Here is a 17,982-nt window from a genome sequence, read left to right as displayed (position 1 = left end):
AATAACTACCAACGGTTAACTACAAGGTTTTGCGCTGAGCACCATTCACCAGGTACCACTAACAAAAACTAGGAAAGATGGAAAATGAGTAGACTGGGAAAGAATTTATGGAAACAGATGTTATTAACATTTTCATTTTCATTTCACAGATGAGTAAGCAGCTTTAGAGAAATCAAATAACCTGTCCAAGTCCACCCAACTGGTAAGTGAAATTACTAAGTATTTTGACATACATTTACTTTTACTTTCACAGCACCCAATTATTATATTATCTCCAATATACAGATATGGGAACTAAGGCCCCAAGATGTGTGGGCTACACAGCTAGAAGTGGGGGAGCCAAGAGTGGGTATCAGGTGTAAGAGCAGATACATTTTCTAATAAAGGAGACACACTGGGAGACTGATAAGGAAACCTAGGAGACCAAGTAGAAAAATTTCTTGAGTTTGAACGAAATGCCCTCAGCGTCTTTCAACGTTTTACCGTCCCCCAGCAAAAACTCAAACTCCGCGAGTGAAGAGCTGCGTTAAGAACAGCACTGTTGCCCATTGTTGCCACTTCGGAATCAGGTGCTAATTAAAATGCAGATTCCTGGGCTCCATCTTAAACATACTTGAGTAACAATCTAAGTGAAACCGGAATCTGCATTTTTCACATAAGCGCTCCAGAAATCTTCGTCGCACAACAGAGCTTGAAAAATGTGTAAATACGGTTTGAATTCTGGCGGCCACCCCCCTAAACTACTCAGGTCACTCTGAAGTCACATCTCTGGGCCTCAAATTCCGATATTGTAGAAGAAAGGCGGGGTAACAATAAACTGCCACGGACTCTCAGCTCCCGCTGCGCTGTGGGAATCGAACCACACGAAAGGCTAGAGGGCAGGGGCCCCGGGTCATCGTGCGCTACAGAGGGGCCGAAGCGTCCCGTGAAGCATAGTGGGACACAGGACTATCAGCCGCTCCTCGCCTCAAATTTGGATTACGCGGGGGCCACTTCCCAACCATCTCGAACGCCCTTTCGGGACGTCGCCGGATACGACCGTGACGTAACTGTAAATACCTCTGCTGTCTTGGCGCCTCAGAGACTACTGAGGACAGCACACCAAGAGCGGTGACGAATTTCCGGATGTATCTTCGCTTTACGACTCGCGCGCTCTGCCGCCGAAACCGGAGGAAGCTGGCGAGCAGTTTACGACAGCGCCGTCGTGTTTACGGCTTCGGCGCGCGCTCTTTTCCTCCTTTGCCCCGTAGCTGAGGGAGCCGGGGTCTGCGCGGTCGTCGGCCGGGTCCATCTGTCGCCATCGCGGCTGGCCGAGGCCGTGGCAGGTGAGTAAAGTGTTCCGCATGGTCCCGCGGACCTCCGGAGCCGGCGTCGGCTTGGCGCGGCCTTCGGGGGCCTCCCGGAAGAGACCCGGTACGTCCCCCCCGGCCGCCGCTGTCTCTTCGCTGGGAGGGGCAAGAAGCCGCCTTCGGGGGCCCCAGGTCCGGCACACTGCCTATGCGCGGCACGGCCCTGTTGGGTGGGCCAAGGGCTGGTCGACTTTAATAATACCACTTAACCACCTGGGTTTCAGGGTTTCTAAAGTGGCCGAAGGTTCCCTTGAGTTTCTATGAGTGAGGTATTAGGGGCGCTAAACTGAGAGGTGTTCGGCCCTGCTCGGATGATTTCGATCGGTCCAGAGGTTTCTTTCACTTTTCTGTGAAGCGGAAGGCGTGGATGCAGTGGATTTGATCTGTGATTGGAAACCCCCTCCCCCAAGGGCTTGATGGCGTACGATCTGTTAGGCCCCGATAATCCCACACGGTACCGGGGCGGGCCAGCCCTTCTGCCTGCTCTGTCGGTTCCGCCCATCCTGCCCCTGTTGCTCGTAGAGCTGTCACTCCAGTTTAACTGAATGGCTGTTGCAGCTACTCTTGCATTCTTCTCACTCTTATTTTGCATACATTGAAGTCTAGGGACTTCCTCCTAGTCCCTGGAGAAATGCTTGTCAAGCCTTTGGTCTCATTCCTTCTTGAGCTCTGACAAAAACACTAGATTTTTTAACATCGTGTCTTGAGATGTTGTCGTTATTAGGGGTGGTCTAAAAACCCCAGTTCTCAATAGCCAAAGAATGCTGGACAAATCTGGAAATCAAATCTATTTTGAAAAAAACCGGTTGATTTCGTTGAGCTCCAGATTTTTATCACTAGAATGGATGGGGGAGTTAGTGGTGTTAACTTATCTAGCATGGTGTTGCACACATAGTAAGACCTCCGTAAGTACTTAACGTGAATTGTTTTGAGACTGCCACCCTTCCTTCAGTCCTCTTCCTGTCGTATAGTTTAAGTTTAAAGCTTGAGGATGAAGCCTTAGGTTCATTCGCTGTTGCTGTCACCAGTGTCACCTCTGTAAGAAACCTTAGTCTCCCCATCGTGGGGCACTGAGAAGAGTTACTAAGTTCAGTTCATACCTGTGCTTTTTTATTGCTCTCCTGCCTCCAGAAATATTGATGTAATGAGTTTTCCTCTGGAAACTCATCTTCTTCTGAAGATTACAGTGAATAAAAGTGTAGAGATTTTTTATATGAATAGTCAGGCAGGTAGCTCTGGAGCTCCTGGTGTTGGCTCTCCTGAGAGGAGTAGATAGCATTATGCAGTGTGTGGACTCTGGATCCAGGCCGACTGCATTCAAATTTTTCATCAACTAGCATTGCAAGTGTGAGCAATTTTCTAACTTCTCTGTCCCTCAGTTTTCTTACCTGAAATAATGCTGGCCCCTATCTCAGGAGTGTTGGGAGGGTTTTTTGGATTTATGCATGACAAGCTCTAAGAAAAATGCCTAGAACTCATAATTATGAACATTTGACATGTGGCCACGTACGACCTATGGTTTATGGCGACCTCAGGTGTCTGGCAAGCTTTTGCTTGATTCTGTATCTACTTGCTCTATGTAAGGATTTGTTTTGCATTGACGACAGAAAACTGGAATAATTGGAAAAGGAGGTCAAATTTCAGGATATACTTAGGGACTCTTACTCAGCATTCTGTATGTGAATGTATTTCCAAAGACTGAATAGCAATTGTGTGGCAATTTACAGTGAATATTTTCATATGTGTAACTGCTAAGTCTTTCACAATGATCTTACGATATAATTAAAACAGGGATCTTATTTCACAGATGAAAAGACTGAGGTTTAGGGAAGCTAAGTATTGTATGCCGTGGTGAAGGTATTTTTGAGATTATTACTATTGAAAAAGGGTTACTACACTTCATCAAATCTGTGAGACACCACTGAATTTAAGAAGCACCATTACTTTATATAACACAAAGAAATATTCCTATTAAGATATGACACCCCAATCAAGCATAACATACAGCTTCATTTGAAAGACATTAACTGAAAAAAAGTAGGTGTCATATGATCAGTGAAACACAGTCAACTTTGTTATCAGTCTTCTGGACTTAAATATTCACAATATTACCTACAAGAAAACATTAAGTTGGTAGTAGCTCAGTAGTCGAGGTTCCATTTTGTGTGTTGCTTTTTAAATTTTGCCGTTTGTGTTTTTAGCTTGCCTTAGGGAGGCTTTTTGTACTTTCTTCATGAAGCTACTCACATTATTTGTATTTTTAAGGTTTTAGAAGATGGCAAAATTCATGACACCCGTGATCCAGGACAACCCCTCTGGCTGGGGTCCCTGTGCGGTTCCTGAGCAGTTTCGGGATATGCCCTACCAGCCATTCAGCAAAGGAGATCGACTAGGAAAGGTACTTGCCTATCAGTAAGCATCTGAATCTTTTAAGCTGTGGCTGCTACTCTCTACAAGTTCATTTCAGTTTTATTCTCTCAAAAGCGTAATTCCTGTGTTCCTTACAGGGACACTAGCTGAGAAAGGTTATAGCCTCTGGATACTAACAGTAGTCGTGGGAGAACTGGGCACTTACAAAAGCTTTGTGAACCAGTCCTTCTGGTGCTTTCCTGCACTGTGTCTTCACTTACAGGGGTTTCTGGGTCAACAGAAACTTGCCTGATGATCTGTGTGCTCTCTCTTCCCTTGTTGGCCTTCTAGGTTGCAGACTGGACAGGTGCCACGTACCAAGATAAGAGGTACACGAGTAAGTGTTCTCAGACTGACTGCCTGGATCAGGCCTTGGAAGGATTTGTTAGTTTTTCTAGTAACCTCCTGAAAGTGTTCGGAATGGGAACAAAATACTGATGATAGTTCATAGTTTTTAGAGGCATATTCTGGACTGTGGACACTAACCTCAATTTTTTGGAAATAGCCCCAAAACTTAGACCCTCAGTTTTCTTACCTGAAATAATACTGGCCCCTATCTCAGGAGTGTTGGGAGGGTTTTTTGGATTTATGCATGACAAGCTCTAAGAAAAATGCCTAGTACTCATAATTATGAACATTTGACATGTGGCCACGTACGACCTATGGTTTATGGCGACCTCAGGTGTCTGGCAAGCTTTTGCTTGATTCTGTATCTACTTGCTCTATGTAAGGATTTGTTTTGCATTGACGACAGAAAACTGGAATAATTGGAAAAGGAGGTCAAATTTCAGGATATACTTAGGGACTCTTACTCAGCATTCTGTATGTGAATGTATTTCCAAAGACTGAATAGCAATTGTGTGGCAACTGTGCATTGAAGAAGTTTGACCTATTATAGTAGGATTTTTTCCCCTACCTTTGGGGACCAAAAGCCCTTTTATAGATGTGTTGAACACATGCATGCCATTGCTTGGGATTTACTGAACCTGTGAAGCCAGTCAATCGACCTGGGTTTACAACCCCTGATTTTAAGATCCTGATGAAGTAAATGGGTTTTTTTTTCTCTGTACCAGGTGAGATTGTTAGAAGTGGCTACCTGGAATACTAAATTAAGATTATCTGAGGCTGAGGTTGGTAGAAAAGTATATCATCACCTATAAGACGTGTCTAACTTGAGTGGTACCTGTGTGTCCCATTATTTGCCTTTAAAACAAAAGTAAATCTTACATTCTTACAGTATATATAGGCAGAGAGTGAAATGGGCCTGAGTTCCACAGACTTAGTCTTGACTTAATTCTTTAGACCAGAGCTTTTCAAACTTGAATGTGCATACAGATCACCTGGGGATCTTGTTAAAATGCTGATTCTGATTCACTGGGTCTGGGGTGAGTGTCAGTCTTCATGTTTAAGAAGCTCCCGGCCAAGGCTAAGGGTCCTAAGACTACACTTCACATAGCAAAGCTTTAGACAAGTATGTATTTGTAAAGTCTGTAACTGGTAGTTACTATACACTGCCAACTTTGCCTTTAGATAAGTACTCCTCTCAGTTTGGTGGTGGAAGTCAGTATGCTTATTTCCACGAGGAAGATGAAACTAGTTTCCAACTGGTGGATACAGCACGCACACAGAAGACTGCCTACCAGCGGAACCGGATGCGGTTTGCACAGGTAGGCCAAGAGCCAGCAATCTGACCATGTTGGGACTATTACAGTTGGCTGTCACCTGCTTAAAGTGCTGCTTTGTGAGTACCAGTGAGAGGAAAGCATGTTCTCATAGGTCTTGTGGTGACTCCCCAATAGCTATTTACTGGCTAACGATGCCTAAGTAAACTTATACTAGGTCCAGGGATGCTTTTAAAAGTTTTAGATTTGTGTTGGTCAGTGGCTAGGACAGCATACCTCTGCGCTTAGAGTGGATGTTTGTGCTGGATTAAAAGGTGCCTATTGCCTCACTTAATTGCTGTGTGCAGGCTTTATTAAGAAGATGGTCCAGTCGGCCCACATCACATTGTATAATGAGGCAAACTAATTCTAGTAAGAGCCAGTAAACCTCCAATTTTAAAAAAAAGTATAAATATCCATCTAAGCTAATTCCAAGTACTTACTCTACTAAAACCCCCAGACTTGATTCTGTGTAGTAAAATGTGCAGCTTGGAGTTTTGCACCCTAAACTTATTCTAAAGACCTCCCCTCTTGAGATTGCAACATACGTGCTCCTAAATCAATATGCTTAGACTTTCAAGTATCTTATATCATTTCCAGCCATGTAACATGTTCATAAACCTCTTGATTCCTAGCAACATGTAGAAAACACTTACTATTAAAAACACTTCACAAGTTGTACTCACTGTCAGCCATTGCTAGCATTCTGTCACTAGAGAATACACAGCAATATCTGTTATGTTGCAAGCTTTCAAGATAGTCTGAACTTTAAAATGTTGGTCCATTAGTTGTATCTGGTGGATGTAAATTTGCCTCCTAGTTCACTTTGTGTCAAGAGCTAAAACGGTGAACCTTACTTTCTCTTATTGGTGGGTAATAACTGAAAATAAAGATTTTATTTTCATGCTCACTTCTTAGAAGTTGTAAAAAAAAAAAAATTCTCCCTATTGTAAACTTAATCTGTAAGATTTTAACATGGATGTTTTCTCCTTATTCACAGCGGAACCTCCGTAGAGACAAGGATCGACGGAATATGTTGCAGTTCAACCTGCAGACCCTGCCTAAGAGTGCAAAGCAGAAAGAGAGGTGAGATTCCCATCCTACCAGAATAAATCATTCTTCCATGATTGACCATACCCTGAGATCACTAGGCCAAAGCAGGAGAGTGGTTGCCTTTCCCACATTGCAAAAAAACACCTTCCTGAAACTGGTTAAGCCACTATTTTAGCCTTGGTATCATTCTCCAAGGGCCAGTTCATGGCAGATAGCATAAGTGGGGAACTACTTGCCATGGACATGTGTGCAGAAGGGAAACAAAGGCAGATGAGAGAGCTCTGCAGCTTGCCTAGGCTCAGTCCTGCTGTGGCACAGCCCACCACCTGGGTCTATGAGCTCCCAGGAGCAACATGTATAACAGCCCTGCCTAGGCTGGGGCTGCCAGTTGAGTAAAATAGAGCTGGTCAGTAGTGGGGGCAATATGCCTCTTCTAGAGCTTCTTTGACCTCTTTTGGTCTGTTCTTTTTCATTAAGCCCTCTTTTTCCATAGTTCAGTGAAGTCAGTGGGGATGTTGAGGTTTAGCTGAAGACAGTGGCAGCTTCTGTCTTGAAAAGGCCATTGACTTGGAACTTTGCACAAAAAGCACAATTTTTCCTGTCTTCCTAGAGAACGCATACGACTACAGAAAAAATTCCAGAAACAGTTTGGCGTGAGGCAGAAATGGGACCAAAAATCACAGGTAGTGTATCCATATAGAATTCTGTCTAGAAATTCTATTTTGTTTGGTTGCTTGTTTTTTTAACAGCTTTATTGGGATGTAATTCACATATCACATACTACAAAATTCACCCATTTAAAGTGTACAGTTCACTGGTTTGCAATGTATTGCACAGAACTGTATAGCCATTATATATTCAATTCCAGAACATTGTCATGGTTTTTAAAGGAAACTGTGCTCCTTAGTAGTTAGGCCTTATACTTCCCTGCCCTAGGCTACTACTAAATATTCCTGTCTCTGGATTTGCCTTTTCTGGACATTTCATATAAATGGAAACATACAATATGTGATCTTTTGTGACTGGCTCCTTTCACTCAGCATCATGTTTTCAAGGTTCATCCACGTTGTAGCATGTGTTGGTAGGCACTTCATTCCTTTTTATTGCCAAATTTGTTTTGTGGGTGTACCTCATTTTGTTTATTTACCAGTTGATGGACAGTTGGGTTATCTACACTTTCTGCTATTAGAAAAAGTGTTGCTATGAACATTCCTCTACAAGTGTTTATATAGACAATGTGAGAATAGAGGACACATGTCAGCATGAGTAAAGTTACAGTTGTGGAAGTTATATTTTGCTGGACATGATGCTATATTGAAAATAAATAGCTAATACTCTTAAGGGAAACATAAAGGAGCTGCTTCCTTCCACCCCTCAAAAATATGTAAACATAAAGATACGACATTCCCCGGGTGACATAGCTACCTAGGCATAAAATTCCCATTTGTTTTTGAACTCTTGGCCCCTTCAGTCCTCTTCTGGATTGTCAGCTCCTAAAGAGTTAGGGATTCTATGGTAAAAAAAAAACAGCCAGGATGTAGTAAATGTTCCAGATACATTTACTGAATGAAAAAAGCCCATCATAGTATTAGCCTGCCTTTTGCTTAAGTTTTGCACTAATTGTAATCTTTTGCCTCCAATGATTTTCCACCACAGAAACCCCGAGACTCTTCAGTTGAAGTTCGAAGTGACTGGGAGGTGAAGGAGGAAATGGACTTTCCTCAGTTAATGAAGATGCGCTACTTAGAAGTGTCAGAGCCACAGGACATGTAAGTGGCGATTTATATCTTCCACTAGGCTCTTGTGTATGCAAACCAGCTGGTGGTGAGGGTTTCCCTAAGCCTTGGTATTTCCAAAAAGGATTTGAAGCCACTTACTCAGAAGTCATCACATAAGATTAACAGGTGTGCACTGATGGACAGTGACTGCATAGGGGTGTGGGTGGGGACTTGATAATATGGGTAAATGTAGTAACCACATAGTTTTTTCATGTGAAACCTTCATAAGAGTGTATACCAATCATACCTTAATAAAAAATTAAAAATAAAAGATTAACAGGTGTGTTTAAAAAAACTAAGGCCAAGGGAGGGCTAGCAGAAAGTAGTTTACTGATAAATGTCATATTTATTTCAACTTCCTGGCATCACAAGCAAAAGAGAAATAAAATCACGTAGCTCCTTTTGGCAGAAAGAGAAGAGGAAGAAAACAAATCTTGTGATAGCAAACTTCAGATTTCTTTGATCTTCCTAGAATCCTGATCAAAAGAGAAAATTAACTTATATAGTTAATTATGGCAGAAAGAGAAACACAACAGTTCTTCAGGAGAAGCAAAGCTTTTCCTGACAATTCCAAAGAGCTCCTTAACCTCTGGACAAGTAGGTGGGCATGACACGGTTCAGAGCTAGCACCAGGCCAGAATGCCATGCACCTAGATGCCTCTGACTGCTCATTTCCCTGTCGTGGCCTCAATCTCCCAGTCTTTAAAATGAGACTGAGCTGAAACAGTTGTGTTGGTGCAGTTCTGTGGAGCACATCAGGAGCCTAGGGTACAGGGACCTGAGCGAACACTGAGAGTCCATCATTCCTGTTCTGGTCAGGATGTTTTCATCTCTCTTAAATACCAGACTTCTGAATAAGACTTGAGATTCCATAGCTTAAAAGGAAAAGTAGGTGATCTTCCCCTGTACTTTTCACGTCCTGCCCACCCTCAGCGAGTGTTGTGGGGCCCTAGAATACTACGATAAAGCCTTTGACCGCATCACCACGAGAAGCGAGAAGCCCCTGCGGAGCATCAAGCGCATCTTCCACACCGTCACCACCACAGACGACCCTGTCATCCGAAAGGTGTGCGCCCTCTTCTGCTGCTTTTCCCCCATTAGGAATGCTGCGAGTATCCACAGCTGAGGCCTCAGCGCAGAGGGTGTGGGGATACATAAATGCACTGGGCCTTGGGAACCCCTTTAGATGAGAGTCTTCTGAATAAGACTTAGGATTAGATGACAACAAAGGCACTTTGCTGGCTCGACCATAAATGTTGGTGTTAATAAGCAGAGCTGGACTCTAACCCGGCTGTACCGTGCTTCCTAGCTTTACCTCTCTGGGATCTTAGTGTTCTTATCTACAAGATGGGGTAACTGTACTTGCCACGCGCCCCTGGGGTGAGGAGGAGGGCACTGTGAAGTGCCTTCCTGGAACGTGACGAGTGCTCATGAGCTGCAGTTCCGCACGCCTCAGGGTGATGACAGCCAGCAGAAGCCTGCTGGCGGATGTGCTGCAGCCATCGTCGACAGCTGGAGGTGTGGGCGTACGTGTAACTACAGGTGTCAGAGCCCTTACAGAGGAGTCCTGCGCTCGGAGTGAATGGACAGCCAGACCTCCGTATCCTTACATCTTTCTCTGTCTGCCCTCTTGGCAGCTGGCAAAAACTCAGGGGAATGTGTTTGCCACCGATGCCATTCTTGCCACACTGATGAGCTGCACCCGCTCCGTGTATTCCTGGGACATTGTTGTCCAGAGAGTCGGGTCCAAGCTCTTCTTTGACAAGAGGGACAACTCTGACTTTGGTAAGAAACCTATAGGGATCATCATAAACACAGTGAGGGTTTTGTTGTTTCAGAGCAGCTAGAGAATGGTTAAAGAACGGTCTGTCCCAATCTGGGCATTGACAGCTGGGGCTGTATTGCTCCCAATCTGCTCAGGCATGTGCGGAGGGACCAGCGCTGCAGCGCCCCCTGGAGGCGGCTGCTTTGAGTCCTCGGAGCCCCAATGAGTGCTTCCAAATGGTGGGCATTTGACTAGCACTTCCCTGACTTCTCTGTCTTCTCTCCATACTATCTTCAGTACTTAGGTGCTATTTTTCTTTAATGCCTTTTTTTACTTCAGTGTGTTTATTACTTCAAAGGGAAAAATACATATGTGTATGTTTTATACTATATACATACATGTTTAAGCACACATACCATGCATGAAAAACAGGTCACTAAAAAAACAGCAGTGAAACAAAATAGTATAATCATATTCCACACCTGAGGCCTAAGGCCTTTTCTTTGTTACAAAGCTAACATTCTCTTGAGGAATCCAAAAAGATTGAAAAGGGCTCACTTTCTTAGTGTGATTGAGCTTAATGTTAAATGGGATCTAAAGCTACCCAGGAGTGCTGCCTTCCTCCCCTCCGTATCCCACACTTGGGAGACCACGTTAGTAGATGGTGGTTCTGTGAAGGAAGGGCCTGTGTCATTTAGGTGGCCACATCTCCCTGAGGTGCCGTGATTCTGTTTGGTGGGCGAGTGACTGTGTGCCACTTTTGCAGACCTCCTGACGGTGAGCGAGACTGCCAACGAGCCCCCGCAAGATGAAGGTAATTCCTTCAACTCACCCCGCAACTTGGCCATGGAAGCAACCTACATCAACCACAACTTCTCCCAGCAGTGCTTGAGAATGGTGAGGAAGTGAGAGTGTCTGGGCGTCAACTTCATAGCTCATCAGCTACTGTTCATTGAGCATCTCTTTGTGGTAGGGTCTGGGGTCGTTGGGTTGAGCAGGAGTTGGGGTTCCTTCCTGTCACAGAGGAGTTCCAAGCTTTGGGCTTTGAGGCCTGACTTAGAACCTCAGGCCCCCCACTGCATAGCTTTGTGGTGTCAGGCATATTTCTTTATACAGTTAGAATACTAATACTTGTTTCACACGGACACATTGTGAAGACTCCCTGAATTATTTATTTAATAAAAACACTGTTGTATACAATTAAACTGGTAAGTTGCTGGGGACACAGCGGTGAGCGAATTCCTGCCCTTAAAAGGCTTCTTTATAATGGAGGAAGAAAAACAATAAGCCTTAAATATAAGTTGTGACAAATGGGGGTGTGTGCTATGGAGAGAAGGGCACAGTTGCTAATTAAATTTGATATGTGAAACACACCATCCGTGCATGTAAGTGCCCAGTAAAAGCTAGCTGTTGTATCTATTGTGATTCATGGGGGGCTTGCTTGTGGTCAGTTGGGAGGGATAAATAGGCATTCAGCACATGTTGAGCACAGATCCCCTTCAAAGGCTCCAGAGACCCCTAACTAAGCAGAGATGTGGGGTCTGGCGACAAGTGGTAACTATCTCATGACACCTTTGTCATTTTGCAGGGGAAAGAAAGATACAACTTCCCCAACCCAAACCCATTTGTGGAGGATGACATGGATAAGAATGAAATCGCTTCTGTTGCATACCGGTATGTCATCTCTCTTGTGACCCTATCCTGGGTGGGTGCTGTGTGTGCAGCTCAGGATCCCAGGTGACCAAATGAGTTCCTCCTTCATTGCAGTTACCGCAGGTGGAAGCTTGGAGATGATATCGACCTTATTGTCCGTTGTGAGCACGATGGTGTCATGACCGGAGCCAATGGGGAGGTGTCCTTCATCAACATCAAGACCCTCAACGAGTGGGATTCCCGGGTGAGGCGCGCCTGCATTACCCTTGGTTGGGCACCGCATTCGTGTTGACAGGCCCGGCATTTGTGCTCCTTGTTTTCCTTTCCCCTTGCAGTACTTACAGAGCTAGTCTTCTGAATTTTTTGTCTACTAAGTTCCTCCTTGAAAAAGAGATGGTCGTGTGTGTGTGTGTGTCTGTGTGTGTGTGTCTGTGTCTGTGTGTGCGCGCGCGTGAAGTTGAAGGAACTTTTCTGCCTGTTCTGCACATAGGAACCAGTAAAGCTACCTTCTTCCAGGACTCTCCCTCTGTTCCCTTCTGACCCCGGGTGGCCTCTGCTTTGCCAGCACCTGATTGCCGTCTCTCCTCAGGTTTCCTATAAGCCTGGCAGCTCTTCTTTTTGACCTGTTCTTTCACTTACTGCAGCCACTGTTTTCTCTTCATCCTTTTCTTTTTCCAGCTCCTTCACTTAATGAACTCAGAGATTCTGTGATTAGCTCAGATTTGGCTCTTCAGTAACCTTGGTGAAAAAACTGCTTCCTTTGTTTTCCCACTTTCCATTTCTTTGTCGTGCTGGTGCTCCATGCTGGTCATCAGAACCTTCATCATGCCCAGGCTCGTGCCTCAGTGTGAAGTGGGCACCCCTGCTTCGGGTGCTGCTGTACAAAATAAAGGCTCTTCAGTGGGAAGGATCGCTCTGAGGTCAGGCCTGTGATGAATGAGGGTCTGATGAAATGGAGTATGTGGGCCGCTGTGCTTTACTGCCTGTACAGCCAAGGGATTGATATTTAATGCTACTGATTCTCATCCCCAACTGTTCCCGAGCCTCCATCACCTACTGAAAGAACACACTGGCATGTTTGCTGTGAACTGAGCCGATGGTCTTTCCTTAGACTTTCCACCTTGGTCTCCCTGCAGTGTTCAGTACCATGTCTCTCTGGCTTTGCCCTTGTGCTACTACACTTCTCTAGTCCTGCGCCACTACCTCCATGTGTTTCCCTTGCTGGCTGCCCTCCTTTCTGACCCCCCAGTGGAGCCTTCTCTTAGGGTCAGTCCCCTATATTGTTCCTGGAGGCTTAAAATGAATTTGAAGGTTCTGGAAGAAAATTCACTTCCCAGCTCATTCTAGTTGACAGAATTCAGTTCCTTGCCATTGCAGGACTAAGTCCCCCAGTCTCTTGCCAGCTGTCAGCTGGGACCTCTCAGCTCCTAGAAGCTACCCACATTCCTTGCCACATGGTCCCCTCTCACTTCAGACCAGCAGCAGCACATCAAATTCTTCCCATGCTTTACATCTCTGACTTCCTCTGTGTCTGACCTCTACACCCAGATTTAAGAGACTCATGGTTAGGTGAGGCCCACCCAGTAAGTCTCCTCTCCCTATTTGGAGGGACCCTAATTACATTTGCTAAATCCCTTTTAACATAAAAGGTAACGTAATCATGGGAGTGATACTTAAAATCACAGGTGCTGCCTACTCAAGGGAAGGGTTATGCAAGGGTGAAGGCCCCTAGGAATCATCTTCAAACTCTGCTACCCCAAGCCTCAGCCTTGAATTCTAAAAATGATTCCTCCAGTCTGTGGCTCCCATTCCACTGTTTTTCTGCCAAAATGCCTTGCCCCACATCCTCCCCATTACCTGCGGTCTGGCTGCCCATCGGTCTCCTCCTGCTGTTCAGGTAGGCCGAGAGCCTTGAACATCCTGACACCCTGTCCTTCACATGCTTCACTTTTGCTGGCAGCTGCGGTCTGTCTGCTCACTTCGCTCTGGATCTCACTGACATCGTCACCTAGTTTAGGGCCCTGTTCATTATGCCTGTTATTTGGTATTTGTCTCCTAACTGACCTCCCTAACTCCCTCCTCCTCCCCACACCGTTTAGTTTATCTCTGCAACGCAATTGTCCAAAACACTGCTGCCGTGATGCAGCACAGCTTTGTGGAGAGACTCTTAAGATGCCACAGCAAACTCACAAGGGTGCTGCAGGGTATTTTTAATTTTTGAGGGGAAAACAGGGACATCTGCCAGAGTATTACTCCTGAGTGGTTTGGAACTATTTAATAAAAGGAATTCTGGTATTTATTTGGGCCTAAGGTTGCTATGAACCAACAAAATTTGGGAACCTCTTCCGTGTGACTTTGAACCACTTTACTCTGAGTCCAAGTTCCCACATCTATAAAAGGTGGTTGGAAAAGATGATCTCTGGAGTCTCTGCTTTGTGTATACACACACACGTCCGTCTCAGACCTCCTCGCCGCCTGTGGGCCTCCACCTCCAGCCTCTGCCAGTATCTCCACCTGGCTAGCTGTTGCACTTCTCTGTGAAACCCTTCTTTACCACATAATGAGCATTTGTCTCAGCTGTTTGACTAATTTTTAACGTGTGTGTGTGTGTGTCCTTGTCTAGATGAACTCTTTTATGAAGAGGAATTGCGGAGTGCCTGCTGTGTGGCTGCCTCTCTGCTGCTACAGTGAGAAGAGCCTTACCTCTGATTTACCTGTGGACCCCCCACTTCCTAGTCAGGGCCACTAGGAGTTCCTTCTCTGCCAGAGGAGGTACCAGACCTTGGGCAGTAGGAGCCCTCCTCTTCTCCCGTAACTGGGCTTCCCTTCCGCAGCACTGTAATGGCGTTGACTGGCGTCAGAAGCTGGACTCGCAGCGAGGGGCCGTCATTGCCACCGAGCTGAAGAACAATAGCTACAAGTTGGCCCGATGGACCTGCTGTGCTCTGCTGGCTGGATCTGAGTACCTCAAGCTTGGGTAAGATTCTGTCCAGGAGCTGTGAGCTCATCTTCTAAAAGGAGGGGTCTGTGGGTAGAAAGAGGAGGGCAGGCATTTTCACCCTTCTTTTGGGAAAAGAACCAAGCCAGGTGTCAACATTTCCCCGACATTTGGCCCAAAGTGGTGGTGTGTCTCTGGGTGGGCCTGCCCGCACCACCAATAACCCTCTCCCCCAACTAGTTACGTGTCCCGGTACCATGTGAAAGACTCCTCACGCCACGTCATCCTGGGCACCCAGCAGTTCAAGCCTAATGAGTTTGCCAGCCAGATCAACCTGAGCGTGGAGAACGCCTGGGGCATCCTGCGCTGCGTCATCGACATCTGCATGAAGCTGGAGGAGGGCAAGTACCTCATCCTCAAGGACCCCAACAAGCAGGTCATCCGTGTCTACAGCCTACCCGATGGCACCTTCAGCTCTGATGAGGACGATGAGGAGGAGGAGGAGGAGGAGGAGGAAGAAGAAGGTCTGTAGCGAGCTTCTTTCCTGAGTCTAGAGTGAGCTGAGGCTGGCTAGGGACCAAGCTCTAGAGCCACACTCCTCGTTGACCTTGATGTAAAGCTTTTCCAGAGTTCCCTGAGACGTAACTTGGGAGTAGGATTCACTTTGGCTCCGGGGGCTGCTTCAGGAGCCTTTAGGTCACACAAAGGGGTTGGGAGGAGAGAGGTATGCCGGGGGCTGGGCGGGGAAGCAGCATCAGGGAAAGGCGAGGAATCCCCGGTGTTAGCCAGTGACCTGACAGAGAAGATACCCCAGGGGAGTTACACACACTTACGCTCTCTCCTGCTTCACCAGCTGATGACTAATGGAAGCATCTATTAGCCCTGAAGGTCTGAAAGGCTTTAACTTCTGAGTGAAATTGTCGAAAATCATAAGCTGCTCAGCATAGCTCGTTTCTCTAACATTTTGTCTTTCAGAGGAAGAAACTTAAACCATATGGAGACGAGATGCAGTCTGTAATTCCACTGAGCCTAGAAGGGCCTTGGATGCCTAGTGGAACATTTGTCTGATTCTTGCTCTCTGAAGTTTGACAGATGGAATAAAGTTTAACTGTTTAGTCTCTTACCTTCATCACATGCTGACATGATTGACAGCCCTTCTTCCTGTACCGAGTAGGCCTTGGGAGAGGGAGGGTGAGATACAGCAGTTTCTAGCTGGAGCTCATAATCTGGGTCCCGTCACTTGTTCTTGAGCATTATTAGTTTTACATTTGTGGTTAGAGGGTGAATGCCCTAGATTTTTTTTGCTCTTAGAACCCCTTGAAATTATCCTTTCTAGGGGAGTTGTCAACTGTGAGGCCCCTTATGGAGTCCCTGTAAGAAGTCCATTTCCCCAAACATGAGTGCCTGCTGGCTGTGTGCCAAACCCAGCTGCTGCTCTTAGAGCCACAAGCCACTAGGAAAAGGTGAAGCAGGGCTGTGCTTGAAGGTTGAGGTGGGGTTGCTCATGAAGGAGACTGCCTCAGAAGATTGACAGGTGCTCCACTGGGTAGTGATCGTAATGGTTTATGAATTGTTTTCAAGCTTGGCTTGGGCTGGTGAGAATCTCAAGCTGGCATCCTCAAAGCAATGTGTCAAAAGCAAAGCTATGGATGCTCAGGATATATAAGCTTTGTAAGTGCACAGTGTTCTGTTCTTGACACTATGAAGTAATTGCCCTGCCAGGAATCACTGAGCTTTTTTTAAATCTGCCCCTGACAGAACCCTAATGGTGGAAGTGATACCACTGTACAAATGAGGAAACAGCCTCAGCTTGAGTAACACTGCTAAAGTTACTGTTTTAATCAAAATAATTTAGCCTCAGGAAGTAAGCAAAAGTACATTGGGCTTTGCTAGAGTTGCTAGGAAGGTAAGAGCATAAAGATGCTTCCTGGGGTCTCTGGTGTAGGTGGGGTGTTTAAAAGTACATATTAAAATAGCGTGACAAGTTTCAAAGTTGGACCAATACTCAAGCTGCCTCCTGTAGCCCCATGATGCGACCCAGCAGGATTAGCTGTAACAAGTGGGCAAGTGGAAGGTAGTTACCAGGCTCATCCTAAAAACATTTTGCATCAGCTTCCCTGTGCTTGGCCTCTTAGCTCATCTTAGGTCATGTTGACTGTGAAAAAGAGCACTGACTCAAAAATCTTTGAGAGTATCCTGCCACCTACAGTTATGGCTCAGCAGTCTCAAGGCCTAGCCATACCTTTATCAGTCCTAATCTCCCATTCACCAAATAAAGCCAGCAACTATTTTAGTTACTTATTTGCCAGCTCTTATTCTCAAATCTACAACCACTAACAAGTAGACCTCCCCACTTTATTTTTAGTTAGATGTTTTGCCTAGCCTATCTGGTTTCAGTGGTTACTCAAGTGCTTACTGAGGGCCATAGTGAATAAGATCATTTCTGCTCTTAATAGAGCTTTTCCCTGATGCTGATGAATAACAAAGCCCATTCCTTAGTGGGTACGCCTTGGTCTGGAAGGTCAGGCAAACATTTCTAGAGAAATCCCAGTGATAATTTTTAATGAAAAGGAACTCCAGCTTCAAAACGCTGGAAGGCCATAGAGTTCTTTCCACACTAGGCATGGCTACCTTACCCCGAAAACCCTCAGCCCCAACTCACCGTACTTCATGTCCTTTGAATTTTCCTGTACTTCCCTGATAAAAATGCATGTGTTCTGCCCATGTAACTCATGCAGAGTCCACATTACGCCTCTGCAAGGCCAGCCTCCAGATCATTTGAAAGGCAGTTCAGGATCCTGCCCTTCATTTTGCCTCAGCTTCCACCATGCTTGCTGTACGCTAGCAGTGGATGTATAAGTGTCTATACTGGCCTATCATAGGCCATTTTGCAAAACTACCAAACAAAAAAAAAATTTATGATTGGGTAAAAAACGTTTTGGAAAGCCTCATAATTTGGAGTAAAAAAGGGGGGTTTTAATTCCTGACGCCACTTAACTATGTGATCTTAAGCAAATCGCCCCCAGACCTCCATTTGGCCAGTGGCTGGTTACAAGAATGTTTGAAGCAGAACTGTTGCCTACTTCTCGGTTGGTGGAAGATCTATTCAGTCATGCAAGTCACTTCGTAAACAAAAGATTGACTCGTTGTAGTAAACACTTGTTAATTGGTTTTTGTGTCCCGGCTTCACCAACTTGGTTTCCAGTCCGCCAAAACTGGTCTGGCTAAATTAAACGTGGAGTGTAAAAACTGGGGTTATCTCCAGAAATCATCTATTCCCGTGCCTCACTTAACATGCAGAGAGGCACAGCTTTAAGAGAAGAGTCCCGCGCCCCATGCTGGACGCGTTCTCCAGCCAGCCCCCAGCCGCGGGCGC

At 45.6% G+C, this 17,982-nt stretch overlaps 1 protein-coding gene and 1 long non-coding RNA gene across 3 annotated transcripts in view; one reads left to right on the top strand and one right to left on the bottom strand.

Annotated features, from left to right (window-relative positions):
• Positions 1–1,193, bottom strand: part of LOC108384299 (uncharacterized) — a 175,293-nt gene extending 174,100 nt beyond the window's left edge. The window contains exon 1 of the long non-coding RNA XR_001849991.3: positions 1,060–1,193. This is a non-coding gene — a long non-coding RNA (uncharacterized lncRNA). The remainder of the gene's footprint in view (positions 1–1,059) is intronic.
• On the top strand, positions 1,186–15,735 carry EIF3D (eukaryotic translation initiation factor 3 subunit D). 2 transcript variants are annotated; one of them, XM_073213847.1, is made up of 15 exons: positions 1,186–1,325; positions 3,615–3,747; positions 4,050–4,095; positions 5,289–5,425; positions 6,420–6,505; positions 7,083–7,155; positions 8,129–8,241; positions 9,184–9,316; positions 9,888–10,035; positions 10,782–10,912; positions 11,604–11,689; positions 11,783–11,912; positions 14,503–14,645; positions 14,847–15,130; positions 15,582–15,735. In XM_073213847.1, the coding sequence occupies exons 2-15, from the start codon at positions 3,625–3,627 to the stop codon at positions 15,593–15,595; spliced, it is 1,647 nt and encodes a 548-aa protein (XP_073069948.1). In that variant the 5' UTR covers positions 1,186–1,325; positions 3,615–3,624; the 3' UTR covers positions 15,596–15,735. The 2 variants fall into 2 exon arrangements, with proteins under 2 accessions (XP_073069948.1, XP_073069949.1); XM_073213848.1 differs by having other exon boundaries at positions 1,244–1,413.
• The last annotated feature ends 2,247 nt before the right edge of the window (positions 15,736–17,982 follow it).

This window comes from Manis javanica, chromosome 10, assembly GCF_040802235.1.
Source record: "Manis javanica isolate MJ-LG chromosome 10, MJ_LKY, whole genome shotgun sequence".
Lineage (NCBI taxonomy): Eukaryota > Metazoa > Chordata > Mammalia > Pholidota > Manidae > Manis > Manis javanica.
The sequence above is the reverse complement of the archived record's forward strand: the minus strand, read 5'-3'. Positions and strand labels throughout refer to the sequence as shown.

Bases quoted from the DNA above. Each gene is read 5' to 3' on its own strand.
- EIF3D (XM_073213847.1), top strand. From the start codon at position 3,625: ATGGCAAAATTCATGACACCCGTGATCCAGGACAACCCCTCTGGCTGG. The intron at 5,426-6,419 runs GTAGGCCAAGAG...CCTTATTCACAG, and splicing joins ACCGGATGCGGTTTGCACAG to CGGAACCTCCGTAGAGACAA. The intron at 6,506-7,082 runs GTGAGATTCCCA...CTGTCTTCCTAG, and splicing joins AGTGCAAAGCAGAAAGAGAG to AGAACGCATACGACTACAGA.